At 46.2% G+C, this 23,030-nt stretch overlaps 1 protein-coding gene across 2 annotated transcripts in view; it reads left to right on the forward strand.

The window, feature by feature from the left end:
* ZNHIT6 (zinc finger HIT-type containing 6) overlaps positions 1 to 23,030 on the forward strand; it is a 225,385-nt gene that overhangs the window by 26,386 nt on the left and 175,969 nt on the right. For both annotated transcript variants that reach the window (XM_085602069.1, XM_085602070.1), the window contains exons 3-4: positions 15,390 to 15,496; positions 15,579 to 15,664. In XM_085602069.1, coding sequence (XP_085458195.1) covers positions 15,390 to 15,496; positions 15,579 to 15,664 — 193 coding nt within the window. The remainder of the gene's footprint in view (positions 1 to 15,389; positions 15,497 to 15,578; positions 15,665 to 23,030) is intronic.

Consider the following 23,030-nt stretch of genomic DNA (forward strand, 5'->3'; position numbering starts at 1 on the left):
TCGCACACAGGCCGCGAGCGGCTCCAGTGCCAGCGCAAATAGGAGTGGGGAAAGGGGGCATCCCTCTCGTGTCCCCCGCCCCAACGGAAAAGCGTTCGAGATATGCCCATTTACGACAACCTGCGCCAGCGACTTGGTATATAGGAGCTGGATCCATGCGCATATCTTGGGGCCAAATCCCAGGTGGCGAAGAACAGCAAAAAGAAATGGCCATTCCACCAAATCGAATGCCATCCGTGCGTCTAGTGAGAGGATGACTGCGTCCTCTTCTATCGAGGAGCGATGCGCGAGGACCCCGTGCAGCCGTCGTATGTTCAGGGCGGTATTACGATTAGGCATAAACCCAGATTGATCCGGGTGTATCACGGCAGCAAGGTGCGGCTGCAGCCTCGTCGCCAAGACCTTTGCAAGAATCTTCGCCTCGGCATTCAGCAGTGAGATTGGGCGGTAGGAGGTGCATTCATGCGGTGGTTTGTTAGGCTTGGGGATGGCCACTCTGGTAGCCAGTCTCTGATCCCGGGGTAGAATCCCTTTCTTTAAACTATCCGTGTACATATCCAATAGATGCGGAACGATGTGAGTAGCTGCTTTCTTATAGAATTCCACCGGAATGCCATTGGGCCCCAGTGGAGGGTGATTTTTACATTGTGTTTGAAAATACCACTTTTAGAAAGTGGGTATTTTCTTGCCTGTCCATCCAGTGTGCCTCTGCTAGGTTTGTGTATTGCATGTCTGGCTTTTGGATGACAGGGGCTGGAGGAGGGCAGTGGCTCCAGAAGTCTGATGAGTCAAGGCTGGACTGAATAGACCTGGGCTGCATTTAGAGTAGGGGGAGGAGATTTCCTTTTCACCTGAATGGGCCTGGTCTGCCTTCAACAATGCTGTCTCCACCTCGTGCCAGGAAGCTGCACCAGTGAAGACAGAACTGGTTTTGACTGGGTACAGACACTCTCTGTCTTCGGAGAACAAAGGATTTTGTAGTATAAATATCGGGGCCCAGACCCCAGAACTTTAGATCACTTCTGGGAAATCAAGAGGAAACCTTTGCCAAGGATAAGAGCCGAAGAAGCCGAGGAGGAATACTGTCCCTGTGCTGTTTTCTGTCTGGGGTTGGCATGCAGTGGCTGCTTGCTGCCAAGGAAAGGAGAAAAAGGACTTTGCTGTTTTGCTTTGTCACCTGCTTGAAGAAAAGATCTCCAAGGGCTTGAAACTGAGCTTGTCTCCTGTTCTGATGTCTCAGGAACACAACCCTCCCCCCCCCTTTCTGTCTCCCTGCATCTGGAGCTGCTGTTTCAGATGCTAAAGGAGGAAATTGCAACACCGATGCCGGCGAGCGACGCCGTACCCTGCACCGAAGCCGTGAGTGCTGCTCTGACTTGTGACGTAGGCCTGACGCCGGCAGCCGCGCCGCATCGACTCCGAAGCTGACTTCATCATCTCCCTGACGCAGTAAGAAACAGTCGTCTCGCCTCCCCTGCACTGCAGTGAGTAACAGAGGCTTCACCTCATCTGGGGTCATAAAGAACCGACGCCAACGAAGCATCTCCTCCCTGACGCTGTGAACTGTCTTTGTTTCTGTGTGGGCCCGACACCGCGCGGTCGGCACCGTACTTTGGGATTTTCACCATTGACGACGTCGTCGTAACTCCAAGTGGAGTTATTTGTTGCTACAAGCTTTATTTAAGTGAATAACCTATTTTTTAGGATATCTTGATACCTGTATTGTGGATTTTTGTTGGTTGGTCGTGTTTTGGATTTAGATAAAGATTACTTATTTTTTCTGAACTGGTGTGTCCATTTGTAGTGTTTTCACTGCATTACTGTATGTGTTCACAAATGCTTTACACGCTGCCTCTGAGATAAGCCTGTCTGCTCGTGCCAAGCTTCCAAGGGTGTGAGCTGGGGTTATTTTAGAAGTGTATCCCCCTTACCCTGACTAGAAGCAAGGGCCCCTACCTCTGCCAACTAGAGGCTCCCATCTGTAACACAACCCTATATCCTAGTCAAGTATAGCTAGATGGATAGTAAAATGCATTCAAACTTGCTACATTAAAGGCCAAAGACCTTTACCTAACTCCCGGAGCATGCTCTACTCGTAACAAGGGAGGAACTATGGCCTTTTTAGGAACTATCCCCATAGCTGAATGTAGGAGAGTAGGATCTGCACTTATGTTGCCCGCCACTTTTTTTCGGATGTTTACACTGGTTTCTGGCTATAGTCTGGCTGGGTCCCTGCTAATCAGGGCCCCAGCCTCTCTGTTCTCTCTAAACAACTTGGAGTGCATATTAGATTCACTAGTGATTGGATACTGTGGTACCTTATGAGCTCCTAGTATATGGTACCTTCGGTACCAAGGGCACAGGTACTTCACAGGCCTACCAGGGGCTGAAGCATGTATTATGCCACCCCTGGGAAGCAGACTAAATCTGACACCACAGGCCTGCTACTGAAGCCTGGGTGAGGTTGCGTTAGCACTCCTCACTAAGGTATAGGTTCCCTATATTTCACCTTACACACACACACATAAACCTATCCGTCACCCCTAAGGCAGGCCCTAACAATCCTGAGGGCTGGGTGCTTGGTTCCCATGTGAGGGGGTGCCTCTGCCTGAGCAGGGCCCCTCTGCAGCTCTCAGAGTCTATTCTCTGTAGCTGTTTGTGGATGCAGTTAAACCATATACTCTTAAGTGCATTGTAACCTAGCGGTAAGTGCTAACTTTGGGATGGCTGCATCAAAACATGTGTTTGGTGTCAAATGCTTTGGTATCATACCCCCACACCAGTAACTGGTGTGGGAGTATGATCCCACCCTTCTAGAGGGATAGACATGTACCCACTGTGGAAACACAGTAGAATCCTGAAGAGCCCTGGCATCACAAAATGGATGCCACCAGTCACAGACACTGGGCTGCCCTCCTGCTGCTGACCGAAACTCGCAGTGGAAGAGGCCCAGCAATAGGCATCCTGTCACAGGGAGGTGTAACCACCTTCCAGACAGGATTTAGTGTATTGGGGCTGGGTGGGTGCACTCCTATAGTGCTTTGAAGTCCTGCACTGGGGGAGCAGTAGGCTCCTCTGTGCATATGCCAGCTCAAACCGGTTATGGGGCTACCAGCCCCTGCTCTGGCTAGGAACTGGACAAAGGGAAGTGGGTGTAGCCACCCACTCCCCTGACCCTCCCATAGAAGTGGTCATAGAGCTAGTCCCTCCCTTCCTTGTAGTATAAGTTAGGGAACCCTTGCCATTGCAAACTAGATATACCTGGACAATGCTCTGAAGAAGAATCCTGGACCGTCAACGTTCCTCTACCTTTGGAAGACCGAAGAATCTCCTTTGGAGTCAAGGAGTGACTCCCCTGCTTGGCAGGCACCAAAACTTTGCATCAACGGTCGCAAACTTTCCTGCTCCCGCCGGAGTCCGAAGTCCCTGCAGCGCCGAAACTGGATTTCCTGACTTCTCCAAGGCCATCGGGAGTCCCCTACGACGCTGAGGCAAGTGGACCCCACGAGTGACGAGGAACAGCAGTACCAGGGTACCGTGCACTATTGTCGAGTGCAACCCCTTCACGACAATCTACGAACTTGTACATTGGACCACGCGTGGTCCAAGCCTCCAGCAGGATTTCCTCTGAAAATCAGAGGCCTACCTCGTCCCGAGAGACCGTGGGCTCCTGGTGAATGAATCCTCCTGAGGCGTCTTCGCGATCCCTTGCCGGTTGGCTTGTGGGTCCCCAGAAGACTTTTCTACAGAACCAAAGGGCTCCCCTGGTTGCTCCAGGCCTGCCCTGACTTACCCTCGCTGGGTGAGTCCCTCAGACCTTGCTGGTCTGCACCGCTGACTTCTTCCACTTTCCACAAGACTTGCTGTTGCCCAGGCTTGTTGGCTCCAATCTGGTCGCTGACACCTCAGTAAGCTGCAGACTTCGTGGGACACGCCGAACCCAGCTCCTGGTTGTCGTCGACGCCTCGTGGCTGAAGAGTCAAGACACCCGTGATCACCTTAAATCACCCGACGACTGTGGGCATTCATCTTCCTTGCCCCGGGTCACTGCCAAGTGACTTTGAACACTGTCCCTTCTGCTTTCAGGTCTTCCTTCTTCTGAATCCAGCCTTGGATTCCACCGGACACTTCTTCTGTCTTCACAAGCAGCAAGTCTTCTTTGGCTCCCATTGAAAACGACGCCGCGACCCGACACCAAAATACACCTATGCACCTGGCTTCCCTGGGTGAGGTAACTCCAGCACTACGGTGCTCCTGTGTGTGTTGGCTCTAGAACTACTTGCCCTGTAAGTGACTTGCTTGTAGACTCTCCCGAAGTATCCTAAAACTTTAAAATTCCAACCGCGACTTGCTCCATTGAAGTCTATTGGGATCCGCGGCTGTGTTCCCACAGTGCATGCGTCTCCCGTGGGTCCTTTACTTACCTGCCTTGGGTGGATTAGTGAGGCCCCAGCGCTTCTGAAGGCCCTAGGCCATGTCTCTTCTCAAGTCGATGTTCTTAAACCTCTTTTTTAGTATATGGTCTGGTACGCCCCTAGGGCCCCAGCCATATTTGTGCTTAACTTGTTGTGAAATGTTGATTTGTGCATATGTCCTTAACTTCTAATCTCATAAAGAGATTAGTAGAGTGTGTTAGAAATAAATACATATATATATTATATATATACCTGTGTGGTGTCCTTTCATTTAGTGATTCAAGAGATTATAAGGTAAACCAAGCTGCTTTACATTCCTCTAAAGACTTAGCCTGAAGGCTGCTCTCCACAGCTACCACTAGGATAGCTTTCTTAAAAAGGTTGTCTTAAACTTATCTACCATAAGAGTCGAATTGTACTGGTGCAAGGTGGCCACTTTAACTAGTGACCAACATATACCAGGCCAACTTCTCACCTTGGTGGGCAGCGTGTGGGATTACAGCTTGCCATTGTTTTACCAGAAAATCTCTATTTGAATTACTAAGTGAAAACCACTAAAGGTACATATAAAGTCAAGCTTAGTATCAATAAGTTCTACTGAACTTAGAGCTGTGTGCCTAGGGATAGCACACCCTTTCTACAGCTCAAGCTAGGATCTTTAGGCCACAAACTAGTGTAGGTAGTACAACACTGCACAACACTAGAATGTCCTTAAGGGTTGGAACCAGTGGGTCCACCCAGCCTCAGTATAAGGACATGACTTTCTTTGACTTGAAAGCCATGTGTGCTGCAAGGCACCTGAGGATAGGACAGAGTCCCTCCACACTACACCTGATAGATCTGCTGACAGCAGATGGTCTTAGATTAGCTCTAGGAGCTAATAGGTCTGGATCAGTGGGTGAGTCAATTACAGTGTCTGGGTCAGATGATGAAAATCAAGATGACCTGGACTCTGTGGTTGAAGGGCCAGATCCACAGGGATCTGAAAAGGACTGAGGAATTCTCCGTAAGAGAGCTGACAGGGTGGAGGAGAGGCCTAGGTCCCCTTCAAGGGAATCTGACCACTCCTATCACTCTGGCAGAGAATCTGTCCAGTAGAGGAACTCATACTTTATTTGGAAGAGAGACCTCCTCTGAAAGAATGTACAAACTGCTGTAGTATGAGGAAGCAAGATTTGCCCTCAAGGCCAAGCAGTTGGCATTAGACAAAGAAGCCTTTGAGCTTCAGAGAGCTTCTAAAAGAGCGGGGTTAGAAACCCCTGGTGGCAGCAACAGTGTCCCTAGAGTCAGATAATACATTCCAGACCATAGGAACCTGTCCAAGGTTGTTCCTCCCTACCAGAGTGAGGATGATATCCACAAATGGATAACTGCTATGAAAATGGCCTGTAGAGTACAACAGGTCCCCCAGAAGCAGTGGGCAGCAATCTTGTGGCTCCCCTTTTCAGATAAAGGTAGAGACAAGCTCCTTACTGTTAGAGAAGAGGATGCTGATGACTATGAAGTCCTGAAGAGTGCATTGATAGATGTGTTTGGCTTAACCACTTAACAGTACAGGTTGAGAGACACCCAGAAAGCACAGAATCAGGACTGGACTGACTTTGTAGATTGTGCAACCAAGGCTCTGGAGGGTTGGCTGGTTGGTAGTAGAGTTACTGGATTGTATAATCTTATGATGAGAGAACAGATCCTTAATAATTGCCAGAACCAGTTGTTGCACCAGTACCTGGTGGACTCTGATCTGACCTCTCCCCAAGAATTGGGAAAGAAGGCAGACAAATGGGTCAGAACCAGGGTGTGGCAGAAAACCCATAACTAAGGGGGTGACACTAAGAAGCAGGATCCTAAGTCAAAATACCAGAAGTCTTCACAAGGGCCCCAAAAATCTGCATCTGGTGGGGATTCACAGTCTAACAAAGGCAAAGGCCAAAAGAACCCCCGGTGCAAATTCTGTAAACAGAAAGGGAATTGGACCTCTGACTGTAACACGTCTAAAGAGCAAACCACCACCACCCCTGCCACTAAGGCAACTGTTCCCCCTAGTACAGCTACTGGTGGAGGTGGTCAGAATAAGGGTGTAGTAGGGTTGACCCTGGGTTCTGAAGTGGACTCTGGCCTAGTCAGAGTACCCACTCAGGCATTGCTGATTTGTGATGGAGACATTGATATGTCCTTCCTAGTGAGCCCCAGTAATCTGGGCAAATACAAACAGCAGCCTGTAATAAATGGCAAACAGGCTTTGGCATTAAGGGACACAGGTGCTAGTGTCACCATGGCGGCAGAGGATCCTGTGGACCCTGGGCAGATCATCCTGGGTGAAATGTACCAGGTTACCAATGCAAGCAATGTCAGGACCAACCATAGTCTGGCAGTTGTGAATTTCTCCTGGGGAGGGGTAACTGGCCTCAAGAAAGTAGTAGTCAGTGCAGACCTCCCTGTCCAGTGTCTATTGGGCAATAATCTAGAGACTTCAGCCTGGTCTGAAGTAGAGTTATGGACTCGTGCTGAGATGTTGGGCATACCTGCAGAGGTATTTGCTGTGACCAGGTCACAGGCCAAAATGCATCAAACTGAACCAGCTCTGGATCCTGAAAGTATGGACCAGGTGCTACCCAAGAGGAGGAGCAGTCGGGTTAAGGCAGTGCCTTCCCCTCTGTCTCAGATCACAGATTCCCCTCCTGAGGGAGGAGAAGCAGATCCTGAAGAAGGAACTGCCCCAGATGGACTTGAGCCTGATCAGGTTGAGTTCTTGGGGGCAGGGGGGCCTTCTAGGGAAGATCTGAGTAAGGAGCAACAGTGCTGCCCCTCTCTTGAACCCCTCAGACAGCAGGCTGCTGCTGAGGCTGCTGGGAGTGCTAATGGGTCCCATAAAGTTTATTGGGATGAGGGACTCCTATATTCTGAGGCTAGAGATCCAACCCCTGGAGCCACCAGGAGGTTGGTAATACCTCAGAAGTTTAGGGGGTTCCTCTTGACCCTAGCACATGACATCCCTTTAGCAGGTCACTTGGGCCAAAACAAGACCTGGGACAGGCTTGTTCAACATTTTCATTGGCCACATATGTCAGAGGACACCAAGGAGTTTTGTCGCTCCTGTGTCACTTGCCAAGCCAGTGGCAGGTCAGGTGGCACAACAAAGGCCCCCCTGATACCACTACCAGTTGTGGGGGTACCCTTTGGAAGGGTAGGGCTTGACATTGTTGGTCCCCTTGACCCTCCAACAGCATCTGGGCACAGGTTTATCCTGGTGGTAGTGGATCATGCCACCAGGTACCCAAAGGCAATTCCCCTGAGGACCATCACAGCCTCTATGGTGGCAAGAGCCCTCATTGGAGTTTTCTCCAGAGTGGGTTTCCCAAAGGAGGTCTTTTCTGACAGAGGTACCAACTTCATGTCAGGACATCTAAAAGCAATGTGGAAGGAGTGTGGTGTAACTTATAAATTCACTACTCCCTATCACCCACAATGCAATGGGTTAGTTGAACTTTTCAACAAAACCCTAAAGGGAATGATTACAGGCCTCCCAGAAAAGCTTAGGCGAAAATGGGACCTTTTACTTCCCTGCCTTCTGTTTGCATACAGAGAGGTTCCACAGAAGGGGGTTGGTTACAGCCCATTTGAACTTCTGTTTGGGCATCCTGTAAGAGGTCCATTATGTTTGGTGAAGGAGGACTGGGAGTTACCTCTCAAACCTCCCAAACAGGATGTGATGGACTATGTACTTGGTCTCCGCTCCAGGATGGCCGAATACATGAAGAAGGCAGCTAAAAACCTGGAGGCCAGCCAAGAACTACAAAAAACTTGGCATGACCAAAAGGCTGTGCTGACTGTGTACCAGCCAGGACAGAAAGTGTGGGTGTTTGAGCCTGTGGCCCCAGCAGCTCACCAAGACAAGTGGAGTGGCCCCCATACAATTGTTGAGCAAACGGGAGAAGTCACCTATCTGGTGAATCTTGGAACTCCCAGGAGCCCCCTTAGGGTGCTCCATGTCAACAGATTGAAACCATATGTTGACAGGGCTGACATGGGGTTGCTCATGGCAATTGACGGGGAACTGGAGGAGGAGAGTGACCCTCTCCCTGACCTGCTCTCACACAACCCTGATGATGGGTCAGTAGATGGTGTTGCTTTGGCAAGCAGCCTCACTGACCATCAGCAAACTGAATGCATACAAGTTCTGCAGCAGTATAGACATATGTTTAGCCTGACCCCTAGTCAGACTTCCTGGTGCACCCATGAGGTGGACACTGGAGACCGTCTGCCTGTCAAGAGTAAAATCTACAGGCAACCTGGCCATGTCAGGGACTGTATCAGGACTGAAGTCCAGAGAATGTTGGAACTAGGTGTGATTGAGCCTTCAGATAGCCCTTGGGCTAGTCCAGTAGTCGTAGTACCCAAACCTCATACCCAGGGTGGTAAGAAAGAAATTAGGTTTTGTGTAGACTACAGAGGCCTCAATGCAGTCACCGGGACTGATGCCTATCCAATTCCCAGGGCAGATGAACTGATTGATACTTTGGCCTCAGCCATGTATTGGAGTACATTTGACCTCACAGCTGGCTACTGGCAGATCAGGTTAGCTGAGGATGCCAAAGCCAAAACAGCATTTTCAACCCCTGGTGGGCACTACCACTTTGTGGTGATGCCCTTTGGTTTGAAGAATGCACCTGACACTTTTCAGAGGTTGGTGAATAAAGTTCTGACAGGGATGGAAACCTATTGCTCAGCTTATCTTAATGATATTGCTGTCTTTAGTTCCTCCTGGCAGGATCACCTGGTCCACCTCAGAAATGTTTTGGAGGCCCTGCAGAAAGCAGGCCTCACTATCCAGGCCACTAAGTGCCAGATAGGGCAGAGTCAGGTTGTGTACCTGGGCCACCTTGTAGGTGGAGGCCAGGTTCAGCCTTTACAGAGTAAAATCCAAACTATCATGGAATGGGTTGCTCCAACCACCCAGACACAGATGAGAGCCTTTTTAGGCCTGACTGGGTACTATAGGAGGTTTGTTAAGGGATATGGATCTATAGTGATCCCCTTAAATGATCTTACCTCAAAGAAAATGCCAAAAAGGTTCAGTGGACAGCTAGCTGTCAGAAGGCATTTGAAGACCTAAAGCAGGCCATGTGCACTGCCCCCATCTTACAGAGTCCAGACTACACCAAAAAGTTCATTGTCCAAACAGATGCTTCTGAGCTGGGTGTGGGAGCTGTACTGTCTCAACTGAATGATGAAGGTCAAGACCAGCCAGTAGCTTTTAAAAGCAGAAGGCTGCACCCTAGAGAGAAACTTTGGTCAGCTATAGAGAGGGAGGCCTTTGCTGTGGTGTGGGCCCTGAAGAAGCTGAGGCCATACTTGTTTGGCACTCACTTCATAGTTCAGACTGACCACAAGCCCCTCCTATGGCTTAAACAGATGAAAGGTGAAAACCCAAAACTTTTAAGGTGGTCCATTTCCCTGCAGGGGATGGGCTATACAGTGGGACATAGACCTGGGACCCAACATGCCAATGCAGATGGACTCGCAAGGTATTTCCATTTAGAACACGAAGACTCAACTGATCAAGGTTAGTTTAGTGTCCCTGCGTTTGGGGGGGGGGGTTGTGTAGGAGAGTAGGATCTGCACTTATGTTGCCCCCACTTTTTTTCTGATGTTTACACTGGTTTCTGGCTGGGTCCCTGCTAATCAGGGCCCCAGCCTCTCTGCTCTCTCTAAACAACTTGGAGTGCATATTAGATGCACTAGTGATTGGATACTGTGGTACCTTATGAGCCCCTAGTATATGGTACCTTGGGTACCAAGGGCATAGGTACTTCACAGGCCTACCAGGGGCTGAAGCATGTATTATGCCACCCCTGGGAAGCAGACTAAATCTGACAACACAGGCCTGCTACTGCAGCCTGGGTGAGGTAGTGTTAGCACTCCTCACTAAGGTATAGGTTCCCTATATCTCACCTTACACACACATATAAACCTATAAGTCACCCCTAAAGCAGGCCCTAACAATCCTGAGGGCAGGGTGCTTGGTTTCCATGTGAGGGGGTGCCTCTGCCTGAGCAGGGCCCCTCTGCAGCTCTCAGAGTCTATTCTCTGTAGCTGTTTGTGGATGTGGTTAAACCATATACTCTTAAGTGCATTATAACCTAATCCTGAAGAGCCCTGGCATCACAAATTGGATGCCACCAGTCAGACACTGGGCTGCCCTCCTGCTGCGGACCGAAACTCGCAGTGGATTTTGTGTATTGGGTCTGGGTGGGTGCACTCCTAGAATGCTTTGAAGTCCTGCACTGGGGGAGCTGTAGGCTCCTCTGTGCATATGCCAGCTCAAACCGGTTCAGGGGCTACCAGCCCCGGCTCTGGCGCGAAACTGGACAAAGGGAAGTGGGTGTAGCCACCCACTCCCCTGACCTTCCCATAGGAGTGGTCATAGAGCTAGTCCCTCCCTTCCTTGTAGTATAAGTTAGGGAACCCTTGCCATTGCAAACTAGATATCCCTGGACGACGCTTTGAAGAAGAATCCTGGACCTTCAACTATTCCACTACCTTTGGAAGACTGAAGAATCTCCCATGGAGTCAAGGAGTGACTCCCCTGCTTGGCAGGCACCAAAACTTTGCATCAACGGTCGCAAACTTTCCAGCTCCCGCTGGAGTCCGAAGTCCCTGCAGCCCCGGAAGTGGATTTTCTGACTTCTCCAAGGCCATCGTGAGTCCCCAGCGACGCTGAGGCAAGTGGACCCCACGAGTGACGAGGAACAGCAATACCAGGGTACCGTGCACTATTGTCGAGTGCAACCCCTTCACGACATTCTACGAACTTGTGCATTGGACCACGTGTGGTCCAAGCCTCCAGCAGGATTTCCTCCGACAATTAGAGGCCTACCTCGTCCCGAGTGACCGTGGGCTCCTGGTGAGTGAATCCTCCCGAGGCGTCTTCGCGATCCCTTGCCGGTTGGCTTGTGGGTCCCCAGAAGACTTTCCTACAGAACCAAAGGGCTCCACTGGTTGCTCCAGACCTGCCCTGACTTACCCTCGCTGGGTGAGTCCCTCAGACCTTGCTGGTCTGCACCGCGGACTTTTTCCACTTTCCACGAGACTTGCTGTTGCCAAGGCTTGTTGGCTCCAATCCGGTTGCCGACACCTCAGTAAGCTGCAGACTTCGTGGGACACGCCGAATCCAGCTCCTTGTTGTCGTCAACGCCTCCTGGACCTCGTGGCTGAAGAGTCAAGACACCCGTGATCACCTGAAATCACCCTACGACTGTTGGCATCCATCTTCCTTGCCCCGGGTCACTGCCAAGTGACTTTGAACACTGTCCCTTCTGCTTTCAGGTCTTCCTTCTTCTGAATCCAGCCTTGGATTCCACCGGACACTTCTTCTGTCTTCACAAGCAGCAAGTCTTCTTTGGCTCCCATTGAAAACGATGCTGCGACACGACACCAAAAGACACCTATGCACCCAGCTTCCCTGGGTCAGGTAACTCCAGCACTACGGTGCTCCTGTGTGTGTTTTGACTCTAGAACTACTTACCCTGTAAGTGACTTGCTTGTAGACTCTCCCGAAGTATCCTAAAACTTTAAAATTTCAACCGCGACTTGCTCCATTGAAGTCTAATGGGATCCGCGGCTGTGTTCCCACACTGCATGCGTCTCCCGTGGGTCCTTTACTTACCTGCCTTGGGTGGATTAGTGAGGCCCCAGCGCTTTTGAAGGCCCTAGGCCTTGTCTCTTCTCAAGTCGATGTTCTTAAACCTCTTTTTTTAGTATATGGTCTGGTACGCCCCTAGGGCCCCAGCCATATTTGTGCTTAACTTGTTGTGAAATGTTGATTTGTGCATATGTCCTTGACTTCTAATCTCATAAAGAGATTAGTAGAGTGTGTTGGAAATAAATACATATATATTTTATATATACCTGTGTGGTGTCCTTTTATTTAGTGATTCAAGAGATTATATGGTAAAACAAGCTGCTTTACATTCCTCTAAAGACTTAGCCTGAAGGCTGCTCTCCACAGCTACCACTAGGATAGCTTTCTTAAAAAGGTTGTCTTAAACCTATCTACCATAGGAGTCGAATTATACTGGTGCAAGGTGGCCACTTTAACTAGTGACCAGCATATGCCAGGCCAACTTCTCACGCTGAAATTCATAAAGCAGCTACATGGTCTACACCACATATATTCACTAAACACTACTGCGTAGATGTGTTAGCAAGCCAGTGTAGGTCAGGCAGTGCTAAGTACCCTTTTTGAAACTACTGCAGCTCCCACACGCTAGCCACCGCTTCTAAGGAGTTACTGCTTTACAGTCTATGCAGAGCATGTGTATCTACAGCCACACCTGCCATCAAACAGAATATGTTACCCTGTAAGCATCTGTTCATGGCTTGTAGTGCTGTAGATTTACATGCGCCTTACTCCTCCCCGGACACTTGTGGCTGGTGCAGTTATGTTTTACATACTTTCATTAGCATGGACATCTTCATTCTGAAACTTTCCTTACACTTCTTACTTACCCGCCTGCGGAGAAAAAAATCTAACAAAGGAGTTGATGCCCATGCGTAATATCGCCAAGAGGAGGAGTCCCTCTACTCTGTGACTTGAAACACTTCTTCGGAGAAAAACAACTTGCACAATACTAAATGGCATGAGTATATAGATCATGCAAATCTACAGGACTACATTCCAGAAGCAGATGCTTACAGGGTGAATAACATAATCATTTGCTCTCCTTTTAGAGATCAACGTTGGTTCTGAACCACTTAAAGGCTATATTGGCTATCTTAATTTGACAAGCCTTTATTGTGAGGGCTAGATTCCTTTTAGTAGAAGTAATTGACTGACTGTCAATGTCTTGATAGAAAGAGTGCCAAAACTTCATGCTTACTCAAGTAAGAATTCCCACTGTCTATGTGAATTATCCTCCACTGCTATCACAGCTGCTGAGTCACCTCCCAACTTTCCAAAGGGACTGCTAGGCTGTCTTTACTCGGGTCCTTGCGGTATCCGAGTTCGCAGACATCTCATGTTTATTTACTTACGTAAATATTTAAAGGTGTAGCTGCTAAGAGGTATGGAAGGGAATAATATATCTGTGCAGGTTATCAGTACCATAGGTATGTAATGGTTTTCGGTTTCTTTTCTGAAATGTAAGATAATATTAAAAAGTGATCCAAAAGTTCATGGTTTAAATCCAGTGTCCATATCCTTTCTCTGTATCCACTTTGCTCCCACGTTGTCCATCATTCGTTCCTGCATTTTGGGAGAGAGCGGGGTAGAGAAACATTTTTAAATGTTCAGGACCTTTTAACTTCTTTCATCAATCCTTGGTTTTCATCCTTAAAGTGTCAGATAGTCTATCTTGCTCAGCACTCTTTCATTTCCTACTTTAAAGTGCTGATGGTGGGCGAAGACTGGAGAGGAAAGAGGCTTGGGCAAAGGTGCTCAAGTAAAGTAATGAGAGGTGGTGAGAAGGGGTTTCAATTAAAGTCGAAGGAAATGACAACAGCAAAGAAAATTAAGCATATTAGGGAAAGATGAAGAGGAAGACACTATGAGGATGTAGAAGGAATGATAATGATTGTTAGCAGGGAAAGAGAAGAAGACATAATGGGTTTGAAGATTACAAATGAGATCACAAGAGGTTAGTATTGAGGATGGATACATGGGGTAAGGTGCAGGGAAGAACTTTGAATAATATCGAAAGCCGAGAATGCATGAGGAGTGGAAAGTACATATATGGGTAGGGAAGAAAGGTAATAACGGAAGGATCGCTAAGGTGAAGAGGAGAACTGTAAAGAGATGGGTAATGAGTAAGGTTATCTGATATCGCAAAGAGTAAAAAAAGGTAGAGTAAGAAGAAAGGGATCAACAGGTAAGTAGATAAGAGAAATGGATCGATCAGAACAACTGTGGAGAGAGTAGTAACAATTTAAATCAGAGCTGGATGGCTGTGGTTTATTAATATTCATTGTTTAGCATACCTCACTAAATAGTTCCGCAATGAAACTCTCCCATTGTACTATTTCTACCCTTACACTCCCCAAAACGTTTCTGCTTTCTGTTTAAGTGTAGCAGTAAGTAACCATAGTATTTGGTCCTTTTCAGAGGTTTGTAGCTTTTGTGAATTAACAATAACCCCTTAACCCTGCTTTATTGTACAGAATTATTGTTATTAAGCATGTAATTTTAAAAACCTAATTATGCTTCTTTCCCCCAAAAATGTCCCCACGGCTAATTATGCTTCTTAAACTGGTTTGATAAGCATCTGCCTTTCATGATCCAAGAGAATTTTGCACTTTGAGCCAAATCTCTTAGTTCTCCAATGTCATGGACCTTTTTGGGATGGTTCATTTCCAAACCTCTATGGTGTGTCCTTTGCCTTCATAAGGTTAGTGTGTGCTCAATTCGTTTCCCACATACCACTAGGATTTTTGCCAAAGCAAGATTTTAAATCTAGGATCATAGTTGGCAATATACGAAATGGCCACCAAAGCATAAGATTGCCCTGCGTTCAGCCACTCTGATTCAAGTGGTTTGTGAACCAAAGATGACGGTTTACCTCAGCCAAATATGATCCACTTCTGGGTTGAAGAACTGCAGAAACAAAGCATTTTACAAACCTAATAGTGCTGATAGCACTAAAATAAACACTCAAACCTCTGGGTAAGGCCCTTTTCTTTCTATGAATTTTGTGAATGACTGAAATATGGACCAAACCTATTTTGATATTTTTATCTTTATATTAAGCTTGGTGTGAATTTGTCCAGTACGTTTTGCTGTAGCAAAGAGTACAAATTCCTTCTATACTTAATTTTAAGTAATTTGAAGTAAATGGGTAAGTCTCTGTTGAATTTCAGGAATATTAGGGATCCAAAACATACATTTCCTGCGGACTAGCAATTAACAGTCTCTCTCCTCCTTTTATATTCTACATACATGCATATACAATCGTGATATATATTTTTTTTTTACCTTTTAAGCTTGTCCTGCGTAAAGAAGCACAAAACTGATCTGAAGTGTACTGGGATCCGAGACAAAGCAGCATTTGTTGATAAAACCGAATTTAATGACATCAACCTTCTAAGCGGTATGTGTACTCCTTAACCTAATTTAGAGATTGCTAGTAATGTACTCTTGTGATGCCATCCTATCTTTGTTCAATATTTTAGATTATCGATTTTTGGAGGATGTGGCAAGGTCAGCGGACTGTGCTGCAAGAGATATTTGCATTCAGAGGCCGATAACCAACAAATATGTGAGTTACTATTTTACTAAAGAAGTTATTTGCTAATTCGTTTTTGTTTGCTTGGAAAGCTAATGAGAGAAGGTGACATAAAAAATGACTTCATGTAGATTTCAAAGGGAGCAGTTTCTAACAATTTATTTTTGTGCTGGAATTTCCTGGATTATAGTCCTCAAAGAGGTAACATATACAGATGCCTGTAATTTCTTTGTGTTCAAATTTCCACAGCTGTGCTACTCCTGCTCCACCCTTCAACTATTGTTATGTGCTTGCCGGAAACTCCTCATGAGATGTGTGCTTTAGCCTCGTATCTTTTGCAATGCTGGCGTTGGTCAAAATAATAGGAGATTGTGAGGCCTTTCTTCAAAAGGAATAAGGTATTGAGATGCCTATTTGATCCCTTTCCAACAATGTCTTGACTGATTTCAGAACCATGTTAGGCTCTGGTGTCCTCCAGTTTTGTGATACTTCATGTCACTCTTAGCATTTTTACTCGAAGAGATTCTCTGTTTATTTGACAATTCTCTGAAGTAAGTCAGTTTTTTCTGAACTAAGCTTTGTTCTCGGCAGATTCTGTTTATTAAGTTTACTTTTTTTCTTTGACATCTTTGATAGGGTATCCAGTTCTGTAACCAGTTAGCAAGAATTATCTCCCAAGTTTCTAGTAGCAGAACACTAAGCATATGTCAAAGAAAATAATCTTGTACTCCATTTGAATCCTGAAAGGGTTTAGTTACAAAAGAAAAATGAATACTCTGAATCACTTAATCAGCTGACCAGAATGTTTCTCAGAACAGCTAAATTCAGCAAGCTTGTTAAACGATCGCAAAGCAAGCGTTTATACGCTAGTACTCACAAGTTTCAAATAAGGTAATATGATAGATTTAAAAAAAATTGCAAGCAGATGCTAAGCTCATGAGATCAATCGAAACGGGTAGTAACAATAATATGTAAATATTTCGGCTGAGCAAGCTAGTCTTCGTTATCTCCTGCAGGAGGTGAGCGTCCTAGGGTTTTCCAACATCTGAGACTGGCACTTCTTCTTGACCGCATTAGCTTGAGCAAAAAAACCCTGCTGGAGCAGGCTATTGTTATGCTAGTGCAGAGATTTCTATTTCATCATCCCTTCCTGTTTTGCTATTTATTTGTGCAATCAGGATATTTCAGTACTCATTTATCAATTCACGTCTCCCTATTTTCATCATAACATTCCAAAGAACCATTTGACCACCCAACACCATATTCATCTTTGTCATCTCACATTCTTAAATGGTAATATGGGGGTGCCCCCTTGACTCTAGGTGAGGCTGTAAAGATTCAGACAAGACTGTAAATCAGCTAAAGCCTGAATTAAAAAGTCTAATATCCATTCGATAATCCATTCCTCAACCTCTAAAAATGCCTTTAAGTCATGATGACCAAACGCTTTCAAAAGATAGGGTATCATTACGTGTGAGTATGTAATTAATTTAAACTTTCACGTAGACGATCAATCTGTTCATGTGTGCCCCAAGAAAACATTGTGCTTCTACAATAGCACAAAGTCCACCTTTGACAGCCAGAACAAAATCAAGAGCCATTCTACTTGCAGAATCAGAGTTTGTTTGGCTTGTAATTAGTCAAAGATCAAATCTAAGGCAATTGCATTGGAGCTTGCTACCTCTTCCGGTACTTTGGCAGCTGGGTGTATCTCATAGGTTGACCGTCCCATTGAGTAGAGTGGCAAATAATTGTGCAGTCCCTGAAGTATCTCTGTTGCTGCAGATGAAAGCAGGTTCAGTTCAATCATCGGTTCCTGATTAAACAGTACTCCAGAAGGAAGTTCAAAATGTGAGGGAACAGAAGTTAGCCCAGTTAAATGGGGAAGAGACGTATCGGTGGCTCTGTCCGACTGTCATCTTACGTCTTTCAATTTTCAAGTCAGACAATAGGCAGTATTCGCAAGGTGGAGTGCAGTGAGTAGAATTTATTGATCGGGTTAGTACAGATTTTGGCTTGAAAACTGTATATGATAAGTTTCGTATTCTGAAAGTGGTTGAGGGCAATTTACACCGCTCCCAATTGTAATCCTACGGCAAGGAAAAACAAATTGATTGTGAAGATAGGTTTATATTCTGTTGGTACTGCTTCGTGGAATGCAGAAAAGTGTTTTCTGAGTAGAGGGAATGTTTGTCCTGGAGGTGGGTAGCAGGCTAATTTTTATGGATTGCTATACTTTGTGAGACAAATATGCAATAGCTATAAGCTGCAGGAGGGGAAGCAGCAAGATGTTGTGATGGGTTGATGGCGGGAGCTCTTCGGGTTTCAAGTTCAGGAGCGCTTCGGGTTGCAGATGCAGGTAGCTTCAGGGGCACATGTGACTTCTCTGATTTTGCTTTTCTGCTTACAATGTGATACATGGGCCTCTATCAGTAATGCATGGTGCTTTACTGTAGCCTTCGCTGGAACACTGACTTTCACATGGACCCAATCTCCGGGCTACAGGTCGTGATAGGCTTCAGTCGAGTTGCCAGGCAGGGTCGCTAGGACCTTAGAACAGAAGCTGTCGAGATGGCGAATCAGTTCTTTGTAGTATTCTGGAGTCCTGCCTTTTAGTATGCGCAAGTTAAGCAAACCTCGAGGGACTGGGGGAAAAGCAGAAGTTGTCATAGGTTAACTCTTTTTTCATATGGGCTCAGCTTAGTCGTTGGGGTAGGAGTGGCTCAAATTTGCCAGAGTGCTAAAGGTAGAGCATTGGGCCACTTGAGCTCTTTTTCACAGTAAATTCAAGGCATTTTATGTTGTCTGTGAGATATGTGCATTTGCTGATGCCTTACACATTTCTTGGACTATTGAGGATAGAAAATGCACTGAAACCCACTGCTACAACTGTCCTTTTGTTTTATTGGCACCAGCCTACCTGAAAGGGAAACCTATGATTGCTGAAGATACACCTGAAATGTAACTTTGGTTTATTGTCCTAGTTGTAGCTGCAAATGTATATCGCTTTGATAGTCTGTTTCCACAGCACAATAACCTTAATCTGGCAAGGGAGACATTCGATCATTTGCACAGATGAAGCGGTTTTTGATGTGTTATAAGAGTAAGTTCAAATCTACAGACCATTTCTGCAGAGATGTTATTTTAAAAGTTCTACGGATAAACCATACTATATTTCATTCTATTCTATCACCCCTGAGTGGTTTAAAAAGCATGTTATTGAGAGGCTTTGTCAACCTCATTGACATGTCTTTTCTCCTTCTCTGTGTTCTGATGCTAGGATCACAGTCTAGTAGGGCAAACTGGCATTGGCATCCCAGCACCTGTCCAGATTGCAGGTTAGTTCTAGCCTACATGATTTCCCTGCATTAGGTGTCAATGCACCCATTTAACTTTCATGGTATTTTATAAGATAGTGCTCATTTGTTTTCTAAGTATTTTGCCTAACAACCTATCAGCAATATAATGTGCTTTACCCACATGCAGGGACAGAGGGAGAGGCTTTGAGCGCAAGCTGATGCGTACTCTTGATGAATATTTGACTACAGAGTCCGTCCTCCCCTGGCACCCCTATGATCTCTGTTGGAAAAACAAGTCATTTATGACCATACAAGGAAAAGGTCCTACAAATATGGTCTGTATGGGTAAATGCATGTTTTTTATAATTTAATTGCATAGCAACTTGGCAAAAACAATCGCCAAAAGCAGTGTAACAATAAGGTTCTGAAGAAAGCCGATTGACCCTTTACGAGGTATACAAAGGCTGAAACATGTCAACCTATCAGATGCCTGGGAATATTAATTCCTAAAATCATCACACAGTTCTTCTTTTTAACCTAGTCCTAAAATATTACATCTATTGCATAGGATTTAAAGGCTATTTCAACTCACTCTCTCAACCCTGCCTTCACATCTATAACTCAAAGAGAACTTACAAATGTGTCAAGCCCACCTACTCACATTCAGTGTCTGGGTGAGGGATATATAGGATATATATATATATCTCACACCATTATAGAGAAGGATTTTCATCTGAGAAATTGTGAAACAAGCACCGATTTACCTGAGAGCATTTGCTCACTTGTATCGGAAACGGATAATAAATGCACTTTCCAAAGTAACTGGGTCTCCCCTCTCTTTATGTCTACTGATTACCCAGTTTTTCTCCCTTCTAAGCCCACGCCTTCTCAACTTGGTATGGCTTCTTAGTTTATGACAAACTGCACTGTGAAATTCCGAAATTGAATCGCATGATCTGTATATAGTGTGTAGAGTGTTGTGTTCTGGGGTGCCAATATACTTGTTTCTCTGGTAAGGTTAGGAGAGCAAGTAAGGCACTATGAGCTATTCTGGATTTGAGCCCATAGGTACTATTGTGGCATGGTGGCTCAGTTCCTACATACTGATGGTCTGTGGTCCCAAGCATAGTTCTGTTTCTGAGCAGAATCCCTGCAACACAACATTCCCAGAAATGACGTGAATCGTACCCATAATTTCTTATGATGACCTAATTTTCTTGTTAAACAGGGCATCCATGTCCATAATGGTTGCCATGGTTCTCCTCCCTCAAAAAAAACAATTGATGGACAGAATGCAGAACAATGTCATACACTCACCCCCGTACAGAGATCTGGGCCTAAATCCATCGTTTTTTTGCTCACCATGCCATTCCAGTTTGGACCCAGCCATATGCAAATCAGTCTTGACCCTGCGTCGAAAGGAAACAGTCCAGCCCGAACTCCCAGGCCGGGTCCTCCCTGGACAGGAAACAAGCATCCTAGAACCGGCTTCGGGCTTTCAGCCCTCATCAGCCAGGATAGCTTGACTCCAGTGGCATGGAGAGCATGGGACCCACGTCTGGGAATACCCATCCCATTTGGGTTGACAAATGCAAAAAGTACAGTTGATGGACAGAACAATGTCATACACTCACCCCAGTACAGAGATCTGGGCCTAAAGCCATTGTGTTTTTTGCTCACCATGCCATTCCAGTTTGGACCCAGCCATATGCAAATCAGTCTTCACCCTGCGCCCGATGGGAACAGTCCAGCCCGAACTGCTAGGCCAGGCCCTCCCTGGACTGGAAACAAGGTCCAAGGCTCAAAGAAACACTGGCACAGCAAGTAAGCCCTGGGTGTCTAATGCAGCTGCAGCACCAATGATACCTACAGCTCTGCAAAGCAGGCTGTGTTCCCTGCCCACTCAACAGGGCCATTACTTCTAGGCCAGATGTCTAAAGCAGGCTTTCTGCTGCCTTGTGTAAAAAATAAACAAAATAAAATGCACATTTAGCCCCAAGTTGCTTGGGCCCGGTTCTGTGCTCAACAGTGGTGACCTGGGCCCTGTTGCTCGCAAGGAAAATGCATCTCATATTCTTTTTCATAGTAAGACTGCCACAACTGTGGTCCAGTGCCCACTCAAGATGCTGGGGGTGGGCTTCTGTGTTGTGAAACTGTTAATGGAGAACTAAAGAAGAAACATGCCTTCTCACCAAAGTACCGGCTAACTGACAGAAATGGAAGTGTGTGCAATGTTTTTTCTTCTTCAATAAACATTATTGGTATAAATGGATATCATGAAGATAGTACATAACATATGGTGACTGTCTACAGCATTACGGCATCCCGTAGTCCCCATCAACACCCATATAGGCAGCACAACTGTTACTGCATGTTCAGGGATTCCAACGGATCCAATAAAGGAAAATGCAAAGGCAATACAAATTCCCCATGTATAAATGGTCTAAAGCATTAATTGGTATCTCAATAGATAATAAAACTCGACCGAAAATACAGCAATACAAGGGGAAAAGGACATTAAACAGTCTATGTAATTCCCAAGCCAATATATAACAATTTAACCCCCATCTGCATTTGTGTTAGGTTTGTACAAATAAAATAGCGAGAGGCTGCAACAGGTCCCTAGTTACCTTTGGAACTCTCAGCGATCACCCACATCTGTTTTCTCCCCAAACTCGCACCTCTTAGATTTGATGTTGAACATGCAGTATCCCTTCCAGATGCAGGCAACTCCACTGGTTCCCGTAACGCAGACTTCATAGACAACCAGGCTGTCAAATCATCCTCCAGTCTATCGTCCCTACAAACATGATGCATCCTCACCTCTGCCGATGGGGCCCTTCAACAATCGCAACCGTCCAGGCAGGTGTCGTAAATAGCATGCAGAGTCTGCGGGGAGAGGTAAGTCTGATGCAGGAAATTGTATTGGCGTCGCCTAAATCGTGCATTAGAGCTGGCCGTCAGTACTCCCTCATAGACCTTCACCCAGTCTGCAGCTGACATGGGTTCCCCCAACAAGGCGTCCCACTTGGCCTACATAGAAAGTGCTGCCCTTAGCAGGTCATCGCGTAGAGCTCAATAGAGATGGGATATCAGCTGCTGGCCCTGGGCCATGTCAAGCATGAATGTTAGAGTACTAGATTTGATCGGCTCCTCAAGAAAGGACTGCCGCACCAAATGATCTGTGCTTGAGATTTTCATATATTAAGATATTGCCCCGTGCCCAGAGAAAAGTAAGCCACGGCTTCCTCCCGCCTAATAAAACGCTGCTCAACATAAAGGTCTCCCGTAAGGTCACACAGACTGACTCTCCAGCGCTGCGCCGAGATAGACAATGGGATGCACAAGAAGAGTCGTACTGCCCATAGGGCATATCCGATGTACATGGGTCCCTCCCAAACTGCTGCCACTTTTTGGATAATAGAAGGAAATGAGGAGGGGACTCGGGAGCCAAACATCAGAAGGACTGGCCGTTTATCCCAATTGCCAGCCATTGGACCGCATGCTGCAGCTGAGCTGCCATATCGTAAAGTTCCAGACGGGGAACTTTAAGTCCTCTCCAACTCCAAGTTCTCTGTATGGTCTGCAAGTTCAGTCCTTCTGCATTTGGAACCTTAGAGGAAGTCCACTATTAAGCTGTCCAGTGTTCAAAAATCATTTCTGGGGATCGTGTAGGAAGTACTTTGTATGGCATAGAGGCAGCACAGTAGTTCTATCATTTTCACAATAAGTATCCTGCCTGTAAGGGACAGAGGCAGTTCTTTCCAATACCTGATCGAGGCCTTTACTCCCTCCACCACTCTCCCAATATTAAGGTCCAGGTATGTCGGTCTGTGTGAGCCAGATAAACCCCCAGATAGCGGACATCTCATACCACCAAGTGAAACCTCACCGCAGGCAGGTCGTCAATCGGTATCCCTAGTGGGAACAACTTAGATTTGTCTGGGTTGATACAAATACATGCATAACTCTAAGCAGAATAGGTTCCAAAATAGTTTGGCTGCCGAAGATATACTAAAGTATCATCGGCATAGAGGGAGATCACATGGTTGATCTCTCTTAAGGATATATCCCACTGTCCCATCCTGCGCCACAGGGTC

Source organism: Triturus cristatus, chromosome 4_2 (assembly GCF_964204655.1).
Source record: "Triturus cristatus chromosome 4_2, aTriCri1.1, whole genome shotgun sequence".
NCBI lineage: Eukaryota > Metazoa > Chordata > Amphibia > Caudata > Salamandridae > Triturus > Triturus cristatus.